Source organism: Spermophilus citellus (genome assembly GCF_964194105.1).
Source record: "Spermophilus citellus genome assembly, chromosome: 4".
NCBI classification, from domain to species: Eukaryota; Metazoa; Chordata; class Mammalia; order Rodentia; family Sciuridae; genus Spermophilus; species Spermophilus citellus.
The window spans coordinates 205,467,542-205,488,851 of record NC_138185.1 but is presented as its reverse complement, the minus strand read 5'-3'; the positions used below and the strand labels follow the sequence as shown (position 1 = coordinate 205,488,851).

Sequence of the window (21,310 nt, the reverse complement as noted above, 5' to 3'; positions counted from 1 at the left end):
TCCTAAGTGTTCTAATTCAATTTCTTGTTATTGGAGAGGAGAATAAAAGTAAATTAAGTAACCATTTAGCTACCTCTTTGTTTCATCTGAGAGACTGTATATAAGACGTGACATTGATAATAATATATAGTAGATAGGTCTATTTGGGTTATTTTACGTAATTTTTATCCTTTTCGTTTTACTTGATGACTGTTCCTCCTATTGCTTATAGGCTTGGCACTAGGATTTTATGTCATCATAAATTAATTTGATTTTCTTCACTCAGAGAATATTAAGATAATGGGGTTTATTATCTGTCTATTCTCTGAAATTTGCGGAATCTAACACTTAGGTAACGTTGCCATTATTTCTGACTTGTACTTTTTAAACAGTTGATGAAAGTACCATGATTATGGTAACTGTCAAGGTGGGAGAAAAGCAACTGTGTAGATTTAAAAAACAAACAAAACCCTAATATTAACTTTTTGACCTTATTTTTAATGAGTTAGTAAGTCTCTGTAACACTGGCATATTACATTATGTCAGTTAAACAGTGTAGAGTTAATAAAGCAAGATTAAATTAAGTTTTAAAATTCCCAGCTTGTTTAGGAATGCACAGAAATGTATATGTTTAGGTGTTAGGTATTTTTTGTATTTCTAAATTCTTTTGCATTTTTATGTGTTTCATTTAAGTAATTTTTATTAATCTTTTCCAATATAGAGTGGGTATATCACAGCTTTTGTTTTTCATAGAAATTTAAAACCTTCTGAGATAAATGGTTGAAAGTATTTGAATACAAAAAATGTGGAAAAAATTCATAGACATTTAATATTATAGACATTTCTTGTGATTATGAAATAGCCTGATATGGTTCCTTGTTTGCATGTGTTCTTGATTTTTTTTGTAGCCACAGCACCACAAGTTATTGTTCCCGATTCAAAGCTTATACAGCATATGAATGCATCAAACATGGTAAGATTCAGAACATTTAGATTTGCTTTTCTTATTTTAATCCAAATTGTGATTATTCCTAGGCATATTGTAAGTTAAGAACTTATAGATTGAGCAAAATAGTTTTGTTTTTTAAAAGATTGCTGGGTTTGTGTTTATACATGTTTGTATAAAATGTATATAGTATGATAAATTTGAAGTTTAGATTGGTACTAAGAATCATAAAATTAGGCCTGGGGATGTAGCTCAGAGGTGAGGTGCCTGCCTAGCACGCTCAGCACCCTGGACTCAAATCTCCAGTAACACCCCCCCACACATACAAACACAAACACTCTCAATACACAAAGAGATGCACACAATTAAGAATTTTCTGTTTTAAAACATCAAAAGAATGATGCTTTGTGGGCATTATTTCATCACCTATTTTTGAACAACAGTTCTAGGAATTGACCAAATCTATTATACCACATATAGTTCTGTTTCAGAAGATCTGTTAATCACAAGAGGTCAGGAATGCTAAGAATTGTAAACTTTTAAAAAATTAAAACAATCTGTTTGGATAATTCAAGGTAACGTTTTTAAAATAACAAATTTAAAAATATTTGCTCCTATTTAACCATAATATTGTTTATGTTATTATGATCTGTAAATTGTTATCTTAAAATGCATTTGAAACAGTTGAGTTATATTAGAATTTTGATAGTTCTATCAAATGTGGTATAATATGCAACTGTAAAATTGAAAGGATTCCTTCAGATCCTTAGGAAATCTTTACCTATATTCTTTACTCTTTTTTTTAACATTAAAAACACTGTCTGATTATTTGTTCAGTACTTTCTTGTAAATTGCCTTTGTTTATTTTGTTTAAAATAATCAGACTGTTAATATCCCAGAAATGTCTCAGCTTTGACATTTCATTATTAAATTCAGCCAAAACTTCAAAAGTAAAAATCCTTGTTTGTAATCTTCTCTCAGTCTATGTAAGTAATGCTAGAAATGAGATCTCTCTATATTTTTTTGAAAAAAAAGTAATGTTTATATGAGTTTTTTGTTTTGGTTTGGTTTGTTATTTTGGTACCCAGGATTGAACCAAGGAGTTACATCCCCAGTCCTTTTTATTTTTGATTTTGAGCAGGATCTTGCTAAGTGGCTGAGGCTGGCCTCAAAGTTTTGATTCTCCTTCCTCAGCCTCCTGAGTTGCCGGGATTACAGGTGTGTGCTACCATGCCCTCAAAAAGTAATGTTTTAAAAAAATCACTTCCACTTTGTGAGTGGTAAGTTATGAACCACAAAGCTCTTTTGTGGTTTATAAGTCAAATAGACAGCACGACTTACCAGACAAATAAGGTGCTGCTCCTGCACCTTACCAGCTTCACAGATTTATACACTGGAGTGACTGCAGATTTCTGAGATAGTAGAAATTGTATTTTTGAATTCACAAATATCAAGGATCTGTTTTATGGGCTGGGAGTGGTGGCACATGCTTTTAATCTTAGCAATTGGGGTGGCTCAGGGAGGAGGATTGCAAGGTCGAGGCCAGCCTCTGCAACTTAGCCAGATCCTAAGTGAGAGAGACCCTGTTGCAAAATAAAAAGTTAAAAGGGCCGGATATATAGCTGAGTGGTAAAATTCCCTTGGGTTCAATTCCCGGTACTCAAACAACAACAAAATTAAGATTAAAAAAATTAAAAAAGGATCTATGTTTATACTTCAGTTCAAGTTAATAGAATCATTTTTTTGCATGTAAATCTTAAAATTCCTTGCCTCAGAAGTATTATCTCATTTTAACAGTTTTATTATTTCCTAGGGAATTACTTATGCAAATTTTAACAAATTTTGGCAGAATCACCTGGAGTAGATGCTTCTAATTTTGAAGAGTTTTAAATGTTGTGGGAGAGAATTTCAAATTTAATAGTGTTTTAAGAGATGAATCAAATTAGTAGTTGATTTCTTACGTGTACTGCTTAGGTCTCTGATGTTGGAGAATATGTATTAAACAGATTATAGTTTAGAAACTTAAATCAGTAAAATAGGTTAGCATTTACATTTTACTTTGATATTTTTAGTTAGTGTATTATGCATGTTCTGAAAGATACTCCATAAAGGCTCTTCACCAGTAAAAGTGTTCTGGGATTTTGTTTTGCATTATTATTCCCAATTCATATATATTCAATAAGTAAAAATACTTCTGATTTTTCTCATGGCTTTGTGTACTTTAGAAATGAACATACTAAAATTATGTAATTTCATAAAAATAATAGGTAATATTACATAATAATTTAACAGGTAGAAGGCTATTTCAGGGAAGTTAGAGCAAACCAGTTTTCCAGGTTTTTGATACAAAATGATTGGTCTAATGCTGCATTTGTGTTAGGGCTGTTTCATAAAATACAAGAAAAAATTTTCAGGTCATTAAATAAAAGGTGATTATGTATGGTGTATCACTCAGCAAATATCTATTGATTAACTTGAATGTGTAGAAAGTGTATCAGGTGGTTATTGTGTTATATATGCTGTAAAGAATGGTTTATTGCTATAGCAAGATCTGTTATCTTAGAAGACATGAATTAAGGCACTTAATATTCCTAAATATCAGTAGCAAGTGGTTGCTTACTATGTTTCTTAAATTTAACTTACCTTTATTTGCCTATAATTTATTTTAAGTTGAGTGGTTAAGTATCTAATTTAAAGAAGAACTGGTGAGCTCTAGCTGTCATCTGAAGAAATTCAGGGAATTTACACTGAAGAAGTAGAAGTTAATTAGGCCTATCCAATGGCAACACAAACCCCGTTTTCTTTAGAAGTTATACATTAAAACCCCAAACTAGATAGATGTATTATTAACTGAGCTTAGTATAGTTTCCTAAGTTTGTTAACTCCTCTGGTATTAATTTCTCCAAAGCTTGCTTGCTTGGCTTGTTTATTATATTTATATCCCTAAGCTTATCCAAATATAGGTGTTTGTAAAAATGTGTAGGTTAAATTAAGTATATGAAAGTTTCATACCTTAAGATTGAAAGGGGATGGAAAAATAAAATACCTAAATTACAGTGAGATACATGAATAAAATGTATAAAACATATAGAGAATGGTGTAATTCTTTTGCAGGAAAGCTAGAGGAGAAACAATTTCTGGAAGCAATAAATTATTTTTTTAATTTAAAAAATGTTAGAATAAGGCTGGAGCTGGGGCTCAGCGGTAGCATACTTGCCTGGCATGTGTGAGGCACTGGGTTCAAGTCTCAGCACCACATATAAATAAATAAAGGTCTATAAACAAGTTTAAAAAAATTAAAAATTTTTTTTAAAAAGTCAGAATATAATCCCATCCATATTTTTATAATTTGAATGTTACATAGTAACTCTATTTTAAATAATGGAAATTAAAGTTGATGACTTAAGATTTTGAGGATTCTTTTGGTATTAATCTGTACTTCAAGGGAAGTAATGCTATACTTCAAGAGAAGTCTTCAGATACAGTGTCTTCTGTGGGTACTTGTTGATTATAGTACACATTTTAAAAATTCAGAAACAAAGACACTTATACTTTCCCCCAACTGTATTAATTAAAAACAAGCAATTGGGTGTAAGGAAGCAAAGACTAGGAAAGGAAGTGATCATGGAATGGTTATTTCATATATTGTATTTATGTATTTATTGCATTGTTAATGTGGGTTTCCCAAAAATGTATAGATTGAATATATAAAGGATCTGTACCTTAAATCTTAAAAGATTGACAAGGTAGGAAAAAAAATATCAGGGAGACAAACAATTACACTGTTCTATTTAATTGCTTGAAATAATTAGGTTATGTAAGCTAAGGTCTTTTTTATTTGCATTATTTTATCAAATGGGGTTTGGTCTTATTGTTAAAGTTTCTATTTAGTGTGTACTAAACAAAATTACATATACTACTAAAACATGCTAGTGATAAGCTGAAATGCTTTTATGTATAATATAGTTTTGATATTTTCCTTTTGTTTTTATTTTTTTTAGAGTGCTGCTGCTACAGCTGCTACCTTGGCACTCCCTGCAGGTGTGACTCCTGTTCAACAGATATTAACAAATTCAGGTAATTAGGAATAACAGAACCATTGTTAAATATAATTCAGAAAATTGCACCATCTAACCCTTGTGTTTTGATTTCATCGAAAGACAGTACTAATATTTCTTTTATCATTTGGTTTAGGTTGTTAAAATAATTTTGAGGGCTGTAACATACAACTGTAATCATTGTTGAGGATGCAATAGAGAAGATGAAAATTGCTCTTGAGCTTTTGATCGTGAATGAGAACCAACCCTATTATTGAAGAAGTATGGTTATATAGAAATGCTCGTTTACTGTATTACTAAGCGTATTTATCTTGTCAAAGGAGATAAACTTGACTCATTTGAACTAATTTGTGTTTTCAAAGTAAATCCTATGGTGCCTTAAGAGCAAATTCATTGCATGCTATTAGGCATAGTCTCTCCTATTGATTGACTAAAGACCAATGTTTAGCATACGATTTTTGGTGATATTAGTGTTTGAAAACTTACCACATTTATTTTTTAGTTGTCGATGGACCTATATTTTATTTTTTTATATGTGATGCTGAGAATCGAAGCCAGTGCCTCACACATGCTAGGCACGTGTTCTACCACTGAGCTACAACCCAGCCCCTATCCACATAGATTTTAAGTATTATGTCCCTAATCTTCATTTTATTGCCTTTTGGGAGGAGTGGTAGAGACTGGGGAAGTTGATTTACCGTTGTGCCAAATCCCCAGTCCTTTTTAATTTTTGAGACAGGGTCTTGCTAACTTCCTGAGGGCCTCACTGAACTGCTGAGGCTGTCCTCAAACTTAAGATCCTCCTGCTCAACCACCAGGAATTCAGGTGTGCACCACTATGCCTGTCTGACCCAAGCTTATTTTATTTGTATTTGTTTTTGTTACTTTGTTAATTTTCTAAATTTGTGAAGAACAAATTAGGGACTTGTCTTATTACATATTTTATTAACATATGTTTGTTATTTCATTCAAGATCCTGGGTCATCTAAAGCAACCTATTAGGAGTGTTTGGTTCTGTGTACATATATATATATATATGTGCCAGTCACATAATTAGTTTTATGTGACAGTGATGACTGGTTCAGCAAACTTTTGTTTTTGTTTCTTCAAAGGTTTAAAAATGAATAGCCCATAAAATGTCTTATTTTCTTATTGCTTTCTTGACTGTTAGCATATGAACAAAGATAATTTAAGCTTAGTTCAAGTCTTATATTCTGTTTTTAAAATCTTACTGAAAAACAGCTGAATGAGGATAATAAATTTGGAAAATGTATCATTTTAAGCAATGTGTCTGAACATGGAGGGAAGTTAGGGAAGGTATTAATTATAGTTTACTGTGTATAGATATTAGACCTTAAAAAAACTGTTAGACTTCTGACTTGATAATTCCTGGGTTTTTTAGTGGTTTGACCTTTCTTTCTTTCTTTTATTTTTTTATTTGAGACGGTCACTGCTAAAGTGGTAACTTAGAATACATGCTTTTTTGCTTTAGGCCAGCTTCTTCAGGTGGTCAGAGCAGCCAATGGTGCCCAATATATCTTTCAGCCTCAGCAGTCAGTGGTTCTACAACAGCAGGTTATTCCACAAATGCAGCCTGGTGGAGTACAAGCTCCTGTTATACAACAGGTAAAAGAATTTTAGTTAAGATTCCTTTTTCAACTTCTGTATGGATTCCTTGAGTGGGTCCCTTCCCTTTGCCCACGGTTTTATATATACAAATACTTAGAATCAAGCAAATAAATGAATAACTTGGATAGCTCTCGTTGGTCAGTGTCTGGTATATACACAATTAATGCTCACTAAATGAAGCAATTACCTTTAGCAGATATTTTTCTTTCAGAAATTTAAATGGCAAAATAGAAATTTAGTGGTTCAGTACTAGTTAAACATTGCTTTTTTACTTAGGTAGTGTTAACTGTGTATGAGATATGGACTATTTCTGGTGATTCTAATATTTGAACCAATTTCTTCCCTGTAACTAGTTCCTAATAATGTGGTTTTCTTTTGCTGTAGGTTCTTGCCCCTCTTCCTGGAGGGATTACACCACAGACTGGTGTTATCATCCAGCCTCAGCAAATATTATTTACAGGAAATAAGACTCAAGTTATACCTACAACAGTGGCAGCGCCCACACCAGCACAAGCACAGATAACTGCAGCTGGCCAGCAGCAACCACAGGCCCAGCCTGCTCAACAGCAAGCTCCATTGGTATTACAAGTTGATGGAACTGGGGATACCTCATCTGAAGAAGATGAAGACGAAGAAGAAGACTATGATGATGATGAAGAGGAGGATAAAGAGAAAGATGGAGCTGAAGATGGACAGGTAGAAGAAGTAAGTCTCTAGTAAAAGACTTGGAAAGAGAGTTCAGTCCAATGATTTCATTTTACAAAGGCCAGATGTTTTTTCTGATATGTGGATGCTGATCCAAAATGGGGGGCAGGGACAAAGGAAGAATGGAGGAACTTTGGATTGGGCAGAGGGAAAGGGGTATGGAGGTGGGAAGGATGGTAGAATGAAACAGACGTTATTACTCTATGTACATGTATGATTGTATGAATGGTGTGACTGTGCATTGTGTACAACCAGAGAAATGAAAAGTTGTGCTCATTTGTGTGTAATGAGTTAAAATGCATTCTGCTGTCATAATAATTAGAACAAATAATTTAAAAAGTAATAATTTTGTTTTATTTGGTGCCAAACTGACAAATTAGATCCTATTTTTCCAGAGGTTGTTAGGTGCTGTAAACCTAAGACTTTAAAGATATAGTTAGAGTCTTCTTCTTCTTCTTCTTTTTTTTTTTTAGGGAGAGAGATAATTTTTTTAATATTTATTTTTTAGTTTTCAGTGGACACAACATTTTATTTTATTTTTATGTGGTACTGAGGATCGAACCCAGTGCACGCCAGGCGAGCGTGCTACCGCTTGAGCCACATCCCTGGATTCTTCTTTAATGTAGTGTTTAGATTGTTGTGGCTATATTTATCTTCATATAAAACATAATTATTTGCTATAACTGATAATAAATTTATATATCCAAAATAAAATTGTATTAACAAGGATAGTGAAGACAGTGCTGCCAATAATTCTAATTCCTGGGTTTATGCATTCATAATATGGCTTAAACATATGACATTGGTAGAACAGATAGAAAGTAGTTGATCTTTTGCTTAAGTAATTGAAAAGGAATGGCAACATTTGGCAGAGAAGGGAAACTCAAGAAAAACCAAATGTCAGATTGATTCAAAGCAATTTTTTTTTTTTTTTTTTGGACCATGTTAGATACCAGTTTCTTAATAACCTTATCACCCTTTTAATGTCTTTTCTTCTAGAAACCTATTAATATGTTTGCTTTCTCTATTGTTCCGGGGTAGTTATTTGTGTCCATGATGATATTTGTCCCACACAGTTTTCCTTGTTAATTGCCTTCCTCAGCCTAAGATGCAATCTTTTTTAAAAAACTTTGCAAAAAGTCCTTCTAAATTAGCTAACTATTTTTTACAGTTTATTATTAAATATAGAATAAAAATGAATAAGAAATATTTAAAAATATAAATATCTTGATGTCCATCTAGTTAAAAAAAAATTTTTCCATTCTGTGTGTTTTCTGGGGATACATATATATGTTTCTTTTAAGTATTATACATAGCATAAATTTGGTGGATCCCAAGTCATGCACATCTTCAGCTTTACAATAAAATCCCAAGTTGTACTGATCACATTCCTGCCATTCAGTACATAATTGTGTAGGTGTCAGCACATCTTCATCAATTCCTATTATTGTCAGGCTCTTTAATTTTTGCCAGTCTGCTAGGTAGAAATATGTATCTTGTTTTGGTTTTAGTTTTTATTTTCTTGATTACTTGGCTTCAGCCTCTTTCCATGTATGTATTTTTTTAATTTGTATTTTATCATGTGGAGTGCTTGTTCAAGTTTTCTGCCCATATGTTTTGTTTATACTGGTGATTGAACTCAAGGGCACTCAACCACTGAGCCACATCCCCAACCCTATTTTTGTATTTTATTTAGAGACAGGGTCTCACTGAGTTGCTTAGTGCCTCCTTTTGCTAAGGGCTTTAAATATATAATTCTACCTCAGCTTCCTGAGCTGCTGGGATTACAGGCGTGTGCCACTGTGCCTGGCTCTGCGCATTTTTTTATTCCCTATAATTTTGGGTTTTTTTTTGTATTGCTGGGGATCAAACCCAGGACCTCTTGCATTCTAGGCAAGCACTGTACCACTGAACTATACCCCTAGCTCTTCTTTATAATTTTGATGTCCCCTAATTGATATGTTCTTAGGTTTTCTTCTATTTGCTGATAGTATGGAAATACATAGAGCTTTTAATATACATCATTGATGTACCCACCTTCCTAATGTTTTTTTTAATTCTAATAATGTCTGTGTAGATTTTTTTGTATTTCCTTAAGGATGATCACAGTATTTGTCAAAATGGCAGTTTTTCTTGCCTTATTGGCTAAGCCTTCCAGAACAATATTGATGAGAAATGGTGACAGTTCTTTTTTTTTTTTAATATTTATTTTTTAGTTGTAGTTGGACAAAATTCCTTTATTTATTTATTTATATGTGGTGCTGAGGATCGAACCCAGGGCCTCGCATGTGATAGGCGAACACTGTACTGGTGAGCCACAACCCCAGCCCACTCTTGTCATGTTCTTAAACTTAAAAATAATCTTTCTTATGATTCACTAGTAAGTATATTTTGTTTTGTTTTTTGGATACCCTATATCAGATTAAGGATCTTCCTTTCTAAATTAAGAACTTTGCTTATCTTTGTTTTTTAAGACTATGAATGTTGTATTTTGTTAAATGTTTTCAGAAGCTGTTAATCATATAACTTCTCTCCCTTAGTCTTTCGTTATTAATGATTTTCATTAATTGGTTTGTTTGCAAACCATTATTGGATTCCTGGGATAGCAAAACTTGATCATTAAATATTACCCTTTTTATTTGAATTGTTGAATTGACTTTGTTCAGGACTTCTGCATGTGTATTCATGATAACTGTGATTCTCCATTCTCATATTCTTCTCACCAGGTCTTCAGGTTAGTGGTTGGTAGTCTCATTAAATAAATCTTGAAAGTTTTTTCAATATTCAACTTTGAATATTTTTTTTCTTTAAAACTGTATCTAATTCTTCTGTGAATATTTCTTAAAACATACTGCTAAAAATGTGTGGGCCTATTATCTTCTTAGTTGTTTTTTATTTTAATTTTTAAAAATTTTTTTTGTAGTGGTAGGTGGACAGAATGCCTTTATTTTATTTATTTTTATGTGGTGCTGAGGATTGAACCCAACACCTCACATGTGCTAGGCAAGAGCTCTTCCACTGAGCTACAGGCCCAGCCCAGTCTCCTTAGTTTTGATCAAGTATTCTGTTTCTTTTTAGACAATCTTGATAAATTCTATTTTTTTCGGATTTTCTATATATTTATATGAATTTCCAAATTGACAAGAATAAAATTAATCGTATTATCTTTGTAATACCAGAATCATTTGTACTCATTTTTTTCTTACTGCTAATATATTTGTTCCTTCTCTTTTTTCTTATTCAATCTTGTCAGAGTGTGTGGATTTCATTAGTGTTTTCAAAGAATTGGCTTTTAGCTTTATTTTTTTCTAAATTTTTTTTCCTACTTCATAAGTTTCTATTCTGATTTAACTTTTGTAGAGAACATGGTCTGTGCGATTTATGAATCCTTAGATATGTTGATTGAGACTTGTTTGTGGTCAGTTTTTAAGTATGCCATGTATTTGAAAAGAGTATATTTGTTGCAGTTATTTGCAACTGTGTTCTCTGTATGTCTATTAGATTTAGATTGTCACTAGGTTTGTTCAGATATTCTGTATCCTCATTAGTATTTATTGTATGTTTGATCCATCATTGATTTACTGAATGAAATATGTTCTGCTCTTCTACTATGATAATGGGTTTATTTCTCCCTTGTTGTTCTGTCACTTATTATATTTTGAGCCTAAAAATAGGTACATATAAGCTTAAAATTATATTTTCCCAGTGAATTGAATAATTACATAGCATCCTTATCACTAGTGATTTTTATTTATTTTATGCTAAAGTCTGTGTGATATTAATAGTCATACCAGCTTCAGATTTGTTTAGAATTTACCTTATACAACTTTTTTGTTCTTTCTCTTCCAAACTTTTTGGTTCTGCACACTTTTTAGGGGTCTTTTATTAGTGGAATATTGATATTTATGCTATTAGATTACATGAACAAAGTGCTATTCGGTAAAGGGACAAATAGTCTTTATAATAAATGATGCTGGGACAGCAGTTTGCCCCCTGCCTCATATTCTATACAGAAATTAACTCAAAATGGACCACAGACCTAAATCTAAGGGCTAAAATTATTTTTTATATTGATTTTATTTTTTAAATATATGATAGCTGAATGCATCACTATTCTTATTACACATATGAACACAATTTTTCATATCTCTGTATATAAAGTATGCTCACACCTATTCATTTCTTCATACATTTACTTTGGTTAATGGTGTCCATCACATTCCACCAGCATTGCTAACCCCCTGCCCCTTCCCTTCCCCTCCCACCCCTCTAAGGGCTAAAATTATAAAACTGTCAGTAGAAGACATAGGGATAAATCTTCATAACCTTAGATTTGGTAATAATGGCTTATTAGACATGACACTAAAAGTAAAAGTGATTAAAGACAAAATGGACTTTTGGAGATTAAAATCTTGCATAGCAAAAGACAGTATCAAGAAGGAAAAAAGTTCGCCAAAAGGAAGAAAATATTTGCAAAATCATATAACTGATAAGCGTCTAATATTCAGTATACAAAGAACTCTTAGTTCAACAACAAAAAACAACCCAATTAAAAAATGGCAAAGTTGTTTAAACAGACATTTCTCCATTATGATATATGAATAGCCCATGAGCACATGTAAAAGATGCTCAACATCATTAGTCATTAGATAAATGCAAATCACAGTAGATACCATTTTGCACATATAGGATGGTTATAATCTAAAAGGAAAGTAAATGTCAATGAAGATGTGCAGAAATTGGAAGCTTTCTGTGTTGCTGGTAGGAATGTAAGATCATGTAGTTTCCATGGAAAACAGTTTGGTGATTCCTCAAAAAGTTAAGCATAGAATTAACCATATGTCCTAGCAGTTTGACTCTAAAGTATATGCAGAAGAGTATTAAAGGGCATTCAAACAAAAACTTTTACATGAATGTTCATAGGAGCACTATCCATGATATCCCAAACAGCATAAACAACTCAAATGTCTTTCACTAGTGAATGGTTGAATAAAATGTGTATTCAGAAAGTGGAATAGAATTTATCCAGAAAAATAAATACAATACTGATACAACATGGATGTACCTTGAAAAAATACCAAGTAAAAGAAGCCAGACACAAAAGGCTACATATTATATAATTCCATTTCTTTATATATATTTGTATGTGTGTGTATATATATATATATACACACACACACACTATAATTTCATTGAAATGTCCAGAATAGGCAAATGTATAAAGTCAGAAAGCAGATTGGTTATTGCCAGAGGACAGAAGGGAATAGAGTACAACTCTGACTACTTAATGGGTAAGGGTGATGAGGTGTTGTGGAAGTATGTAGTTGTGATGGCTAATTTTAGGAATGCTGTTAGTGCACCTGAATGGTGCTGTTCATGCACTTTGAATGGTTAAAATAATTTATTATGTGAAATTTACCTTAATTTTTTTTCATTTTATATTGATGATGCCTATTTTAAATTAGAAATACATCTAAATATAGCTTTGTATGAGTAGGTCTGACAACCTGTTGATTATTTGTCTCTTTTCTCCATTTATTAGAAATTTGCACCATATCTTTCATCTCTGACACAGTTGAGGAGAAGTATAATGTAGTTAGTCATTTTAAGTTCTAGTTGTGTTTTATTTTGGTCCTTTATTCTCTTTGGTACTGAGGTTTCCCAGCCCATCTTGAAAAAAAACAAAACCCAAAAGAATCTTTATTATACTTCATGCCTCTACCATAACCGTTATAATGGTAGACAGTGCTGGTTTGTATTCAGTGTCCTGGTTCTTAATGTAAAGTTCCAACTCAGACTGATAGCCTATTAAATTATTCTTTCCTCCTCCAATTTCACCAGTTTTCACTTTGCTGGTATGTAGTACCATTATCTCATTAAACCCACATATTAGGTTCATTTCTAGGCATTTAAAAAAGTTATTATGGAGGGCTAGGGTTGTGGCTCAGCTGTAGAGTGTTCACCTCGCATGTGCAAGACCTGTGGGTTCGATCCTCAGCACCACGTAAAAATAATTAAACAAATAAAATAAGGGTATCGTGTCCAAATACAACTAAAAAAATAAATATTTTTTAAAAAAGTTATGGAGAATTGCTTTCTCATGCTGTTCTTTTTAAGAATAAAGGAAATAAAGTTGAATGTCTCTTCAGATTTGTAAGTAGTGTAGTTTAACTGTTTTAATTGTATTTAATTTCTTGCTAAATTTTCAGTAGTGTGTTGACAGGCTCTTAAATAACATTGGATTGGTAATGTAACTGATGTGACACAGCAATCTGTATACGGGGTAAAAATGGGAGTTCATAACCCACTTGAATCAATCTGTGAAATATGGTATATTAAGAACTATGTAATGTTTTGAACAACCAACAATAAAATAATTTAAAAAAAATAACATTGGATTAACTATAGTACATTCATGGTGTATATAAATATGTATTTGGCATTTGATTCTTGAAACATCGAAGTCATATTTCTTTTCATTGAATATCAGAGAGGCCTTTTATAGTAATACATGGGATGTATTTATAAATTCTCTTTTTATTTATAGGAACCCCTCAATAGTGAAGATGATGTGAGTGATGAGGAAGGACAGGAACTCTTTGACACAGAAAATGTTGTTGTATGCCAATATGATAAGGTAAAGATTCATCTTCATATCACTGACATTTTTAATTGCTTTTCAAACCATCTTGTCTGCCTCATGGGAATATTGGGACTGCTGATTAGTACCACTTTTTTTTTTTTTAATACTTTTATTTTATTTATTTTTATGTGGTGCCAGAGTTCGAACCCAGTGCCTCACGCATGCTAGGCAAGCACTCTACTACTAAGCCACAACCCTGGCCCTATAAACTTAATTCTTAATTGTTCCAGAAACAGGAAACATTTTTTTTTTAAAGAGAGAGTGAGAGAGAGAGAATTTTTTTAATATTTATTTTTTAGTTTTCAGCAGACACAACATCTTTGTTTGTATGTGGTGCTGAGGATTGAACCCGGGCCACATGCATGCCAGGCGAGTGCGCTACCGCTTGAGGCACATCCCCAACCCCCCTTTTTTGTTTTTTATAATCAAGAATAAGAGAACAAATTTTTTAGCTTTGAAAAAATAATTAAATGGAGGAGAGGCATGATCTTTTTTCTATTAAGACCATTTTTCCTTTAACAACATTGACTAACTTAATTAGATAATCTAGTTTTTCATTAGCATTGAGTACCTCAAAACTAAAAGGAGTTAATTGAATCTCTATAACTTTTTTTTTTTTCCTTTAAGATGACTCAGGGGCTGGGGTTGTGGCTCAGTGATAGAGTGCTCACTTAGCACGTACGAGGTGCTAGATTTGATCCTTAGTACACATAAAAATAAATAAATAAAATAAAGGTATTGTTCAAATATAACTAAAAAATATTTTTAAAAGAAGACGACTCAGATAATAAACAGGATGGCATAATTAGATAAGTTTTGCTGAAAATCATTTAAAAAATTTTATTTAGGCTTGCTATGCCTTGGTAATATTAAGGAATTTTTAAACCAAGGTCTGTGAGAATTACCTATTGACTCTTTGTGTTCTTAATTCTTAAATTGGGTGCTCTTTCAAAGTACTTTTTTATAGTTACTGGTAGTGTTAAGATTTTTAATAATCAAGACATTTAAATTGGAATAAAATTTGTTTTTTCTGCCATTATTAAATTTAAAATGCATCCACATATTACATGGGATTTATAATTTTGTTTTATAGAGGTCTTTACCAAATGCTGAAAACTCTTAACAGAAGCAATTGAATTTTTGTTTGCAACTATTGATTTATTGAGTACCTTAAAGTCCCAGATGTTTTTCTGGGCACTGGAGCTATAGTCGTGAACTTGCAAAACTTGTGCCCTGATGAAGTTTGCTTTATGTATGAAGGAAATCTTATGTGAATTTTATTGAAATTTAGCTATGCTTATTGCCAACAGCTCTATAGGAAGAATGCCAAGATATTAGATCTTTTTTCCTAATAAAAAGATAGTCAGTCCAGTGATATTTATAGAATAAAGTCACTGAGGTTATTGAGAGTTTCATAGCATATGCTTTTGTACATTATGTTTTCTAGGTGAGTGTTCTTAATATCCTATACCATGAATACAATAACATTTAATTTTCCACTTAAAAACATGTAAGCAATATGAGATTAAATAGCATACCAATAAGCTTTATTGTCAGGAAGTCTCAAGGGAACTGCTTGCAACCAAATTACCCAAAATAATTTCATGATAATAAGATGTAATATTTATTAGGCAAAAGAGAGAGAACCTTTACCTTAGCCTGCTTTCAGAAGAATATACTGCAAACTATTTTTCAGTTATAAGAGAATGGTTGTGTTCTTTGATGATCAGTACACATATTTTAAATGTTAAAATTGGTTTGTTTTGCTTCCAGATACATTAATGTTTTAAACTAAGAAATTGAAAATGGCTTTAAATAATGTGGCAAATGATTAACAGTTAACATTTTCAGAGGTCTGATTTTAAGAATTGTATTGAAGGAGTGGGGATTTGATGTTTTAACCAATACTAAATGGTAGGTGTATTTTGTGATTGGTTAAAATGACATTGAATTTGATTTGAGCCTACTTGAATATTAGGAGTTTTAGTTTGGATGCCTAAATTTTAAAATTTCAACAATGAGTTACTTGTACAAGATATCATAGAAGGAAGGAATAAGGTTTATATTGCCAGTCAAATTGGAATGTTAGTAAAATGCTAATAATGTGACAGAGTTCTCAAGTGTGACTAGATAGGACTGTTTTAGCATTTGGTGAAAATGCCACAGGTTAGAGGCTTCAGTCTTGCTTATACATAATTTTACTTTATTTTACCTTTACTTTAGGAAATTTAAGTGACTTTTCTCTTGGCATTTAGGATATTCCTTTATGAAGGACTAAGACCAATAAATGAATTGCTTTTTAAACTTTGTACTTTTGTTCAAAAAAATATTTACCATTTATTAACTAATATGACTTCAGTTCTGAGTGTATGGACTACTATTTGACCTATGAAACTTTTCTACATTATTGTTTTACAAGTTGCTATTCAGCTGTGTGTCCTTGATCTATGAAATTTTTATTTTCTGGCTTTTCACCACTTGTATATAATCTCTTAGGTTGCAATCTCTCAGTTCATGCTGGAAATAAATTTGTAAACCCATTTTACAGATAATTAATGTACTTATAGAGAATCCGAGGGGGAGACAGGTCTTTTCATTCAATAAATTCTTATTGAGTGCATATGGTATGGTATCATAGGGTACTATTCCTAGGAGCTTGAGATACACTAGTGAACAAAAATTCTTTGTCATTGGGAAACTTGCTATAGTAGAGGTAGACAGATGCTAAAACATAATAAATAAATTAATGTAGCGCATTAGAAGCTGATATTTGCTACAGAAAAATGCAGAGAAGGGATGGTGGGGGACAAGTTTCAGTTTTAAATACAGTAGTCATAGTAAGTAGACCCTTGGAGAAGATGACTTTTGAGTAAAAGAGTTGAAGGGAATTACCCTGTCATTGTTGGTGGCAGAGCCTACTTGAGTGTCAGGAGCAGCAGGGGCATGCCAGTGTGGTGAGACTCAGGTGGGGAAGCCATAAAAATAGGGAAGACAGATTGTATGGGTTATAGGCTCTTATTCTAAGTATACGGAGAAGATATTAGAAGGTTTCAAAGGGTATAATCTGATTTAATTTTAAAAGAATTACTTTGCCTTCTTTTTGAGGATAAGAGTACAGGGAGGAAGGAAGGGTTAAATACAATAAGGAGACTATTTAGGGAGATACTATAATAATCCAAGTAAAAGATAATGGTGACTGAGACTATGCTGGTAGTATTAAAGTTGGTGGGGATTAGTGGATCTTGAATGATGATGATTTGAAAAATCAACAGGATTTCCTAGAATAAACTGACTCAAATTGATGAGTAACTGGAAAAAAGGGATGATAACGCCATCAACTCAGCTGCATGTAGAGCAGGTTTAGGAGATGAGAAAGAGAGTTCAGCTTTGGATATGTTAAATCTCATGTCTATCAGACATTCAGGTCATCCGCTATAATATGTTAGATTTAATGTTTATATTGTTTAGATTAGAGCTATAAGCAGCCATTTAATGCAAGAGTCTCTGATCTGTTTGCTCTTTTAACTTTATTGTGTTGTTTTGTTTTTGTACTGGGAATTGAACCCAGGGGTGCTTTACTATTGAACTATATCTCCAGACCTTTTTATTTTTTATTTGAAGACAGTGTCTTACTAATTTGCTAAGGCTGGCCCAAACTTGGAATCATTTGGCCTCAGCTTCCCCTGTTGCTGGGATTATAGGAGTGTGCCACTGTGCCCATCTGTTGTGCTGTTTTAGTAAGAAGAGGTGATTCTAGAGGAGGAGCATGAGTGATTTTCAATCCTATAAAAGCTTGTTTGTTTTTTAAGTCTCAAAAAGCAGAACTAGGAAGCTAATTTCAGTAAGGGATAAAATACAAAAGCCCTTGAAGAGATCTGTCCCAGAAAATAATGATTTAATTTGGAAATATTTGCTCCCTACTTCTGATCACATACAAGCAGACACTGAATAACCATTTCCCAAGAATATGCCATAGAGAGTACTTGCACCATGAAGTTTAGGCTTGGGATCTCAGAAAATATCTGTCCCTGGTAAGCACTTCTGCATTATTATATTCCATATTAGGTCTTAAGAACACTAAGAAGTTTACTAAGAAGTTTCGTTTTTATAAAAGAAATTGAAACTATAATTGTATGTTTAAAAATAATTATTAACTAGTGAACACAGTAGTATGAACTATAATATATTACAGATAAATTAGTATTTCTAAAACTACCTACTGTGTTGTGGGTTGTGTTTTTTGCGGGGAGGGGTGAAGTTAAACAAGAAACCAAATTACAATAGAACATTTGGGTTTGTTTTTTTTTTTTTTTTTTTTTTTGTGAATAGGCTTTTTCTTTATTTTTCTATTTTCTGATTGTATCTCTTACATTCATTTAATTTTGTTTTTGTTTAGATACACAGAAGTAAAAACAAATGGAAATTTCATCTCAAGGATGGTATTATGAATCTTAATGGAAGAGATTATATATTTTCCAAAGCCATTGGAGATGCTGAATGGTGAAGAGTTGCTTCTTTCTTTTATAAATAAAAGAAACTTTAAAAAAAATTTAAAGTGAACAGTTTGAAACTTGGGACAACACCAACCAAAACTTCATTTCTGCATGTCAGAAAAGTGCAGTAGAAGCAAAGCTACTGGAACAAAGATAGGCCTTGACAACATAGACACTACTTCTAACTGGCAAGCCATGGAACTGTAGCACCTGGGGTTGTTGGGGTGGGGGGGTTGGGGTTTTGTGTAGGAAAACCATAATTGTCAATTTTAAATACAGGAACTTGCCACCGGTAATTAGCATGTAAAGCTTTGTCTCTATTCCTTCCTCCAACTTGGGCTCAATCAGAAGATTCTTGTTGGAATGAACTGAAGAAACTTCCCTTTTGATAGATTGAACTGAAACTGCTTATTGTATGTGGTTATATTTGGTAAAAATTGCGTGTGAGCTTTTTACAAAAGGGTAAGAATTATGGTGTTGAATTTTAATTCACTTGTATAAGAAAACAATTTAAAATTCTCATGATAGGTCTTAAATATTTTTACTTGTTATTTTCCCTTGGTAATATATAACTCTTCCTTCCCTGCTTTATGAAACATCTAAGATATAAGGAAGTAATCAGTAATCACAGTTTGGAGACAAAATTGACCCAGGAATGGATATTTATTTTAATTAGGTTTTCATACTTATTAAATGTAATTTAAAGACTTGGGTCTTATCTGAATTGTGTGGAATTAAAATGACAACTTCAATTTCCTTACAGAAAAACTGTAACCCTTTAAAAAGAAATTCCAAATTGGCTCCTCAGGAACACATTTTTATTTTACAAAGGTACCATCTAGCTAAAATTGTATATACATGGATATATGAAGATTTTTCTTGTTTGGCTGAAGTGTGTGCTTATATATGCATTTAGTCTTTAAGGTAAACATTCAGATAACATTCTGTATATTGATTGAAGCATAAAGGGCAGGTGGTGAGGACCTGGATTTTTATTAAACATTTTAGTAATTATAAAAGTTTCTTGTGTTTACTGGTAAAGAATTTAAAAACCTATTATTTTATTTGAACAAATTTTTTAAAAGTAACTTTGTAATTTGAGGGGAAGTTTTGGGGGGTTGAGGGAGGTGGGCAACTAATAAGTACATATTTACCTCTCTTGCATTGAGTGGCCTAGAAGGGCCATTGATAATATAGACTTGGGCTCCAGTTTGCACATTGGAAAGAAACATAGAAATTTGACTTGTATATTAAAAATAATAGAACTTTAATATGTATTTTAGAATGCATAGCTCTGTATTTCTCTAAGGGGCTCTAAAGAACAATATGGCACTGCCATCTGTGTGAATCAGCTGCCTGGGAGACCTGTAGGAACATTCACCTTCACTTTTGTGTTCTAATAATTAATTCAACTTTTCATGGTTTTTCTTAACAAAATTCACATGTTTAATAAGTTACTGGTATATTGATTTTTTTTGTCTTCCATTGTTGTCTTCCCTTCATTTGCCTTTATGTATTTCCAGAACTAACAGATAAACACTTTAAAGTACTTTACAAAGGAGAAAACTGTGAGCTATTATAGTGTTTATTTATTTATTTTTTTAAAAACGTATCTTTACATTTCTCAAGGTTAATCAACTTTTTTTTTTTTTTTCCTACTTCTCACCCCACTTCCAACTTGGTCTCTTTTAACTTTTGTTCTGAATTTTGGTATAAATGGTGATGTCTGGCATTCTAGTAGCTAGGTTTTATTTAGATGCCATAACTGGTAATAAGAGTTTTTATTTTGACTATTAATTTAGCTTTTTTTGAGGGGAAATTTGTTTACCCCACTACTCTCAAAGCACACACAGGTTTTTTTATTTTATTTTTAATTATAAGTAAGACTAGAATGGAGGGAGTAAAATCACAGAAGTCCTGTTCAGTGTCCTTTTCAGTATAGTTATTAGGAGGCTTATGTTTACTCAATGAAGAAGTAAGTCAGTGACCTGAACTACCTATAAAAGTTTAGCAGTGCTGCAGTGTTGCATAAGTAAAAACTCTTTGACGTATCTAGTAGTTCTTATACTACTGAAACTTTGATTACTGTATGATGTTCAGCTCATGTCTTGGGCCCTCTTTGTAGACAAATATTCATAGTAGCATTGTGTACTGGCCTATTTTTATAATTATATTTGCAAACATGAACAACCACTGCTTTCAGAATGACTCACTGGAGTTATTTTGAAGCAGGAAATAACCAGTTGTATTTGCACCTGTATATTGCATATGAATTATGATATACTTGGCAAATGCTTTTCTTCTACCTGTGAAAATTCTGAAAGCTGGTCCAAACAACACTGCATACCAAATTGTGCTCTTATGTATTATTGCATCGTGTTTCTTTTTAATCAAATAGCTTGCTTTATTTTTTATTATAGTGGCTTTTGCTATATGAATGTCACTTGCTTTGAATTTTTAATCATGCTTTTAACATATTTAACAAATCATTTCATTAGGTTTCGTTAAAATGTCATTCCTTTGAAAAGGCAAGGGATTCCCACTTTCAGAGTTTTTAAATGAAAGCATCTTTATCCAAAGGGGAAAAATCATTCAGACTTCATAATAACCATTGCTTATTCAGAAGAGAATTTGTTTAGATTTGCACAGATGATGATGATGGCACCTTTTACTCAAAAAACAAAAGTGCTATGGAAAATTTACAGAAAATTACTGAAGTGTGGAAGTATATCCTTTTGGCATACAAGTCTTGTTGGATGGTCATTTGTATGCTCTGGTCACTTGAATGCCTGATAGCACATTTAATTTCTGTAGAGCGCTGCATGTGGCTAAAACAACTCTTCAATGTGCAATTCGA

The 21,310-nt window shown here is 32.3% G+C and overlaps 1 protein-coding gene across 2 annotated transcripts in view; it reads left to right on the top strand.

Moving 5' to 3' along the window:
- Nucleotides 1-20,048, top strand: part of GTF2A1 (general transcription factor IIA subunit 1) — a 36,627-nt gene extending 16,579 nt beyond the window's left edge. For both annotated transcript variants that reach the window (XM_081290762.1, XM_081290763.1), the window contains 6 exons: nt 888-952; nt 4,927-5,002; nt 6,476-6,609; nt 6,997-7,317; nt 13,865-13,954; nt 18,357-20,048. In XM_081290762.1, coding sequence (XP_081146888.1) covers nt 888-952; nt 4,927-5,002; nt 6,476-6,609; nt 6,997-7,317; nt 13,865-13,954; nt 18,357-18,464 — 794 coding nt within the window. In that variant the 3' untranslated portion in view covers nt 18,465-20,048. The remainder of the gene's footprint in view (nt 1-887; nt 953-4,926; nt 5,003-6,475; nt 6,610-6,996; nt 7,318-13,864; nt 13,955-18,356) is intronic.
- Nucleotides 20,049-21,310: the final 1,262 nt, after the last annotated feature.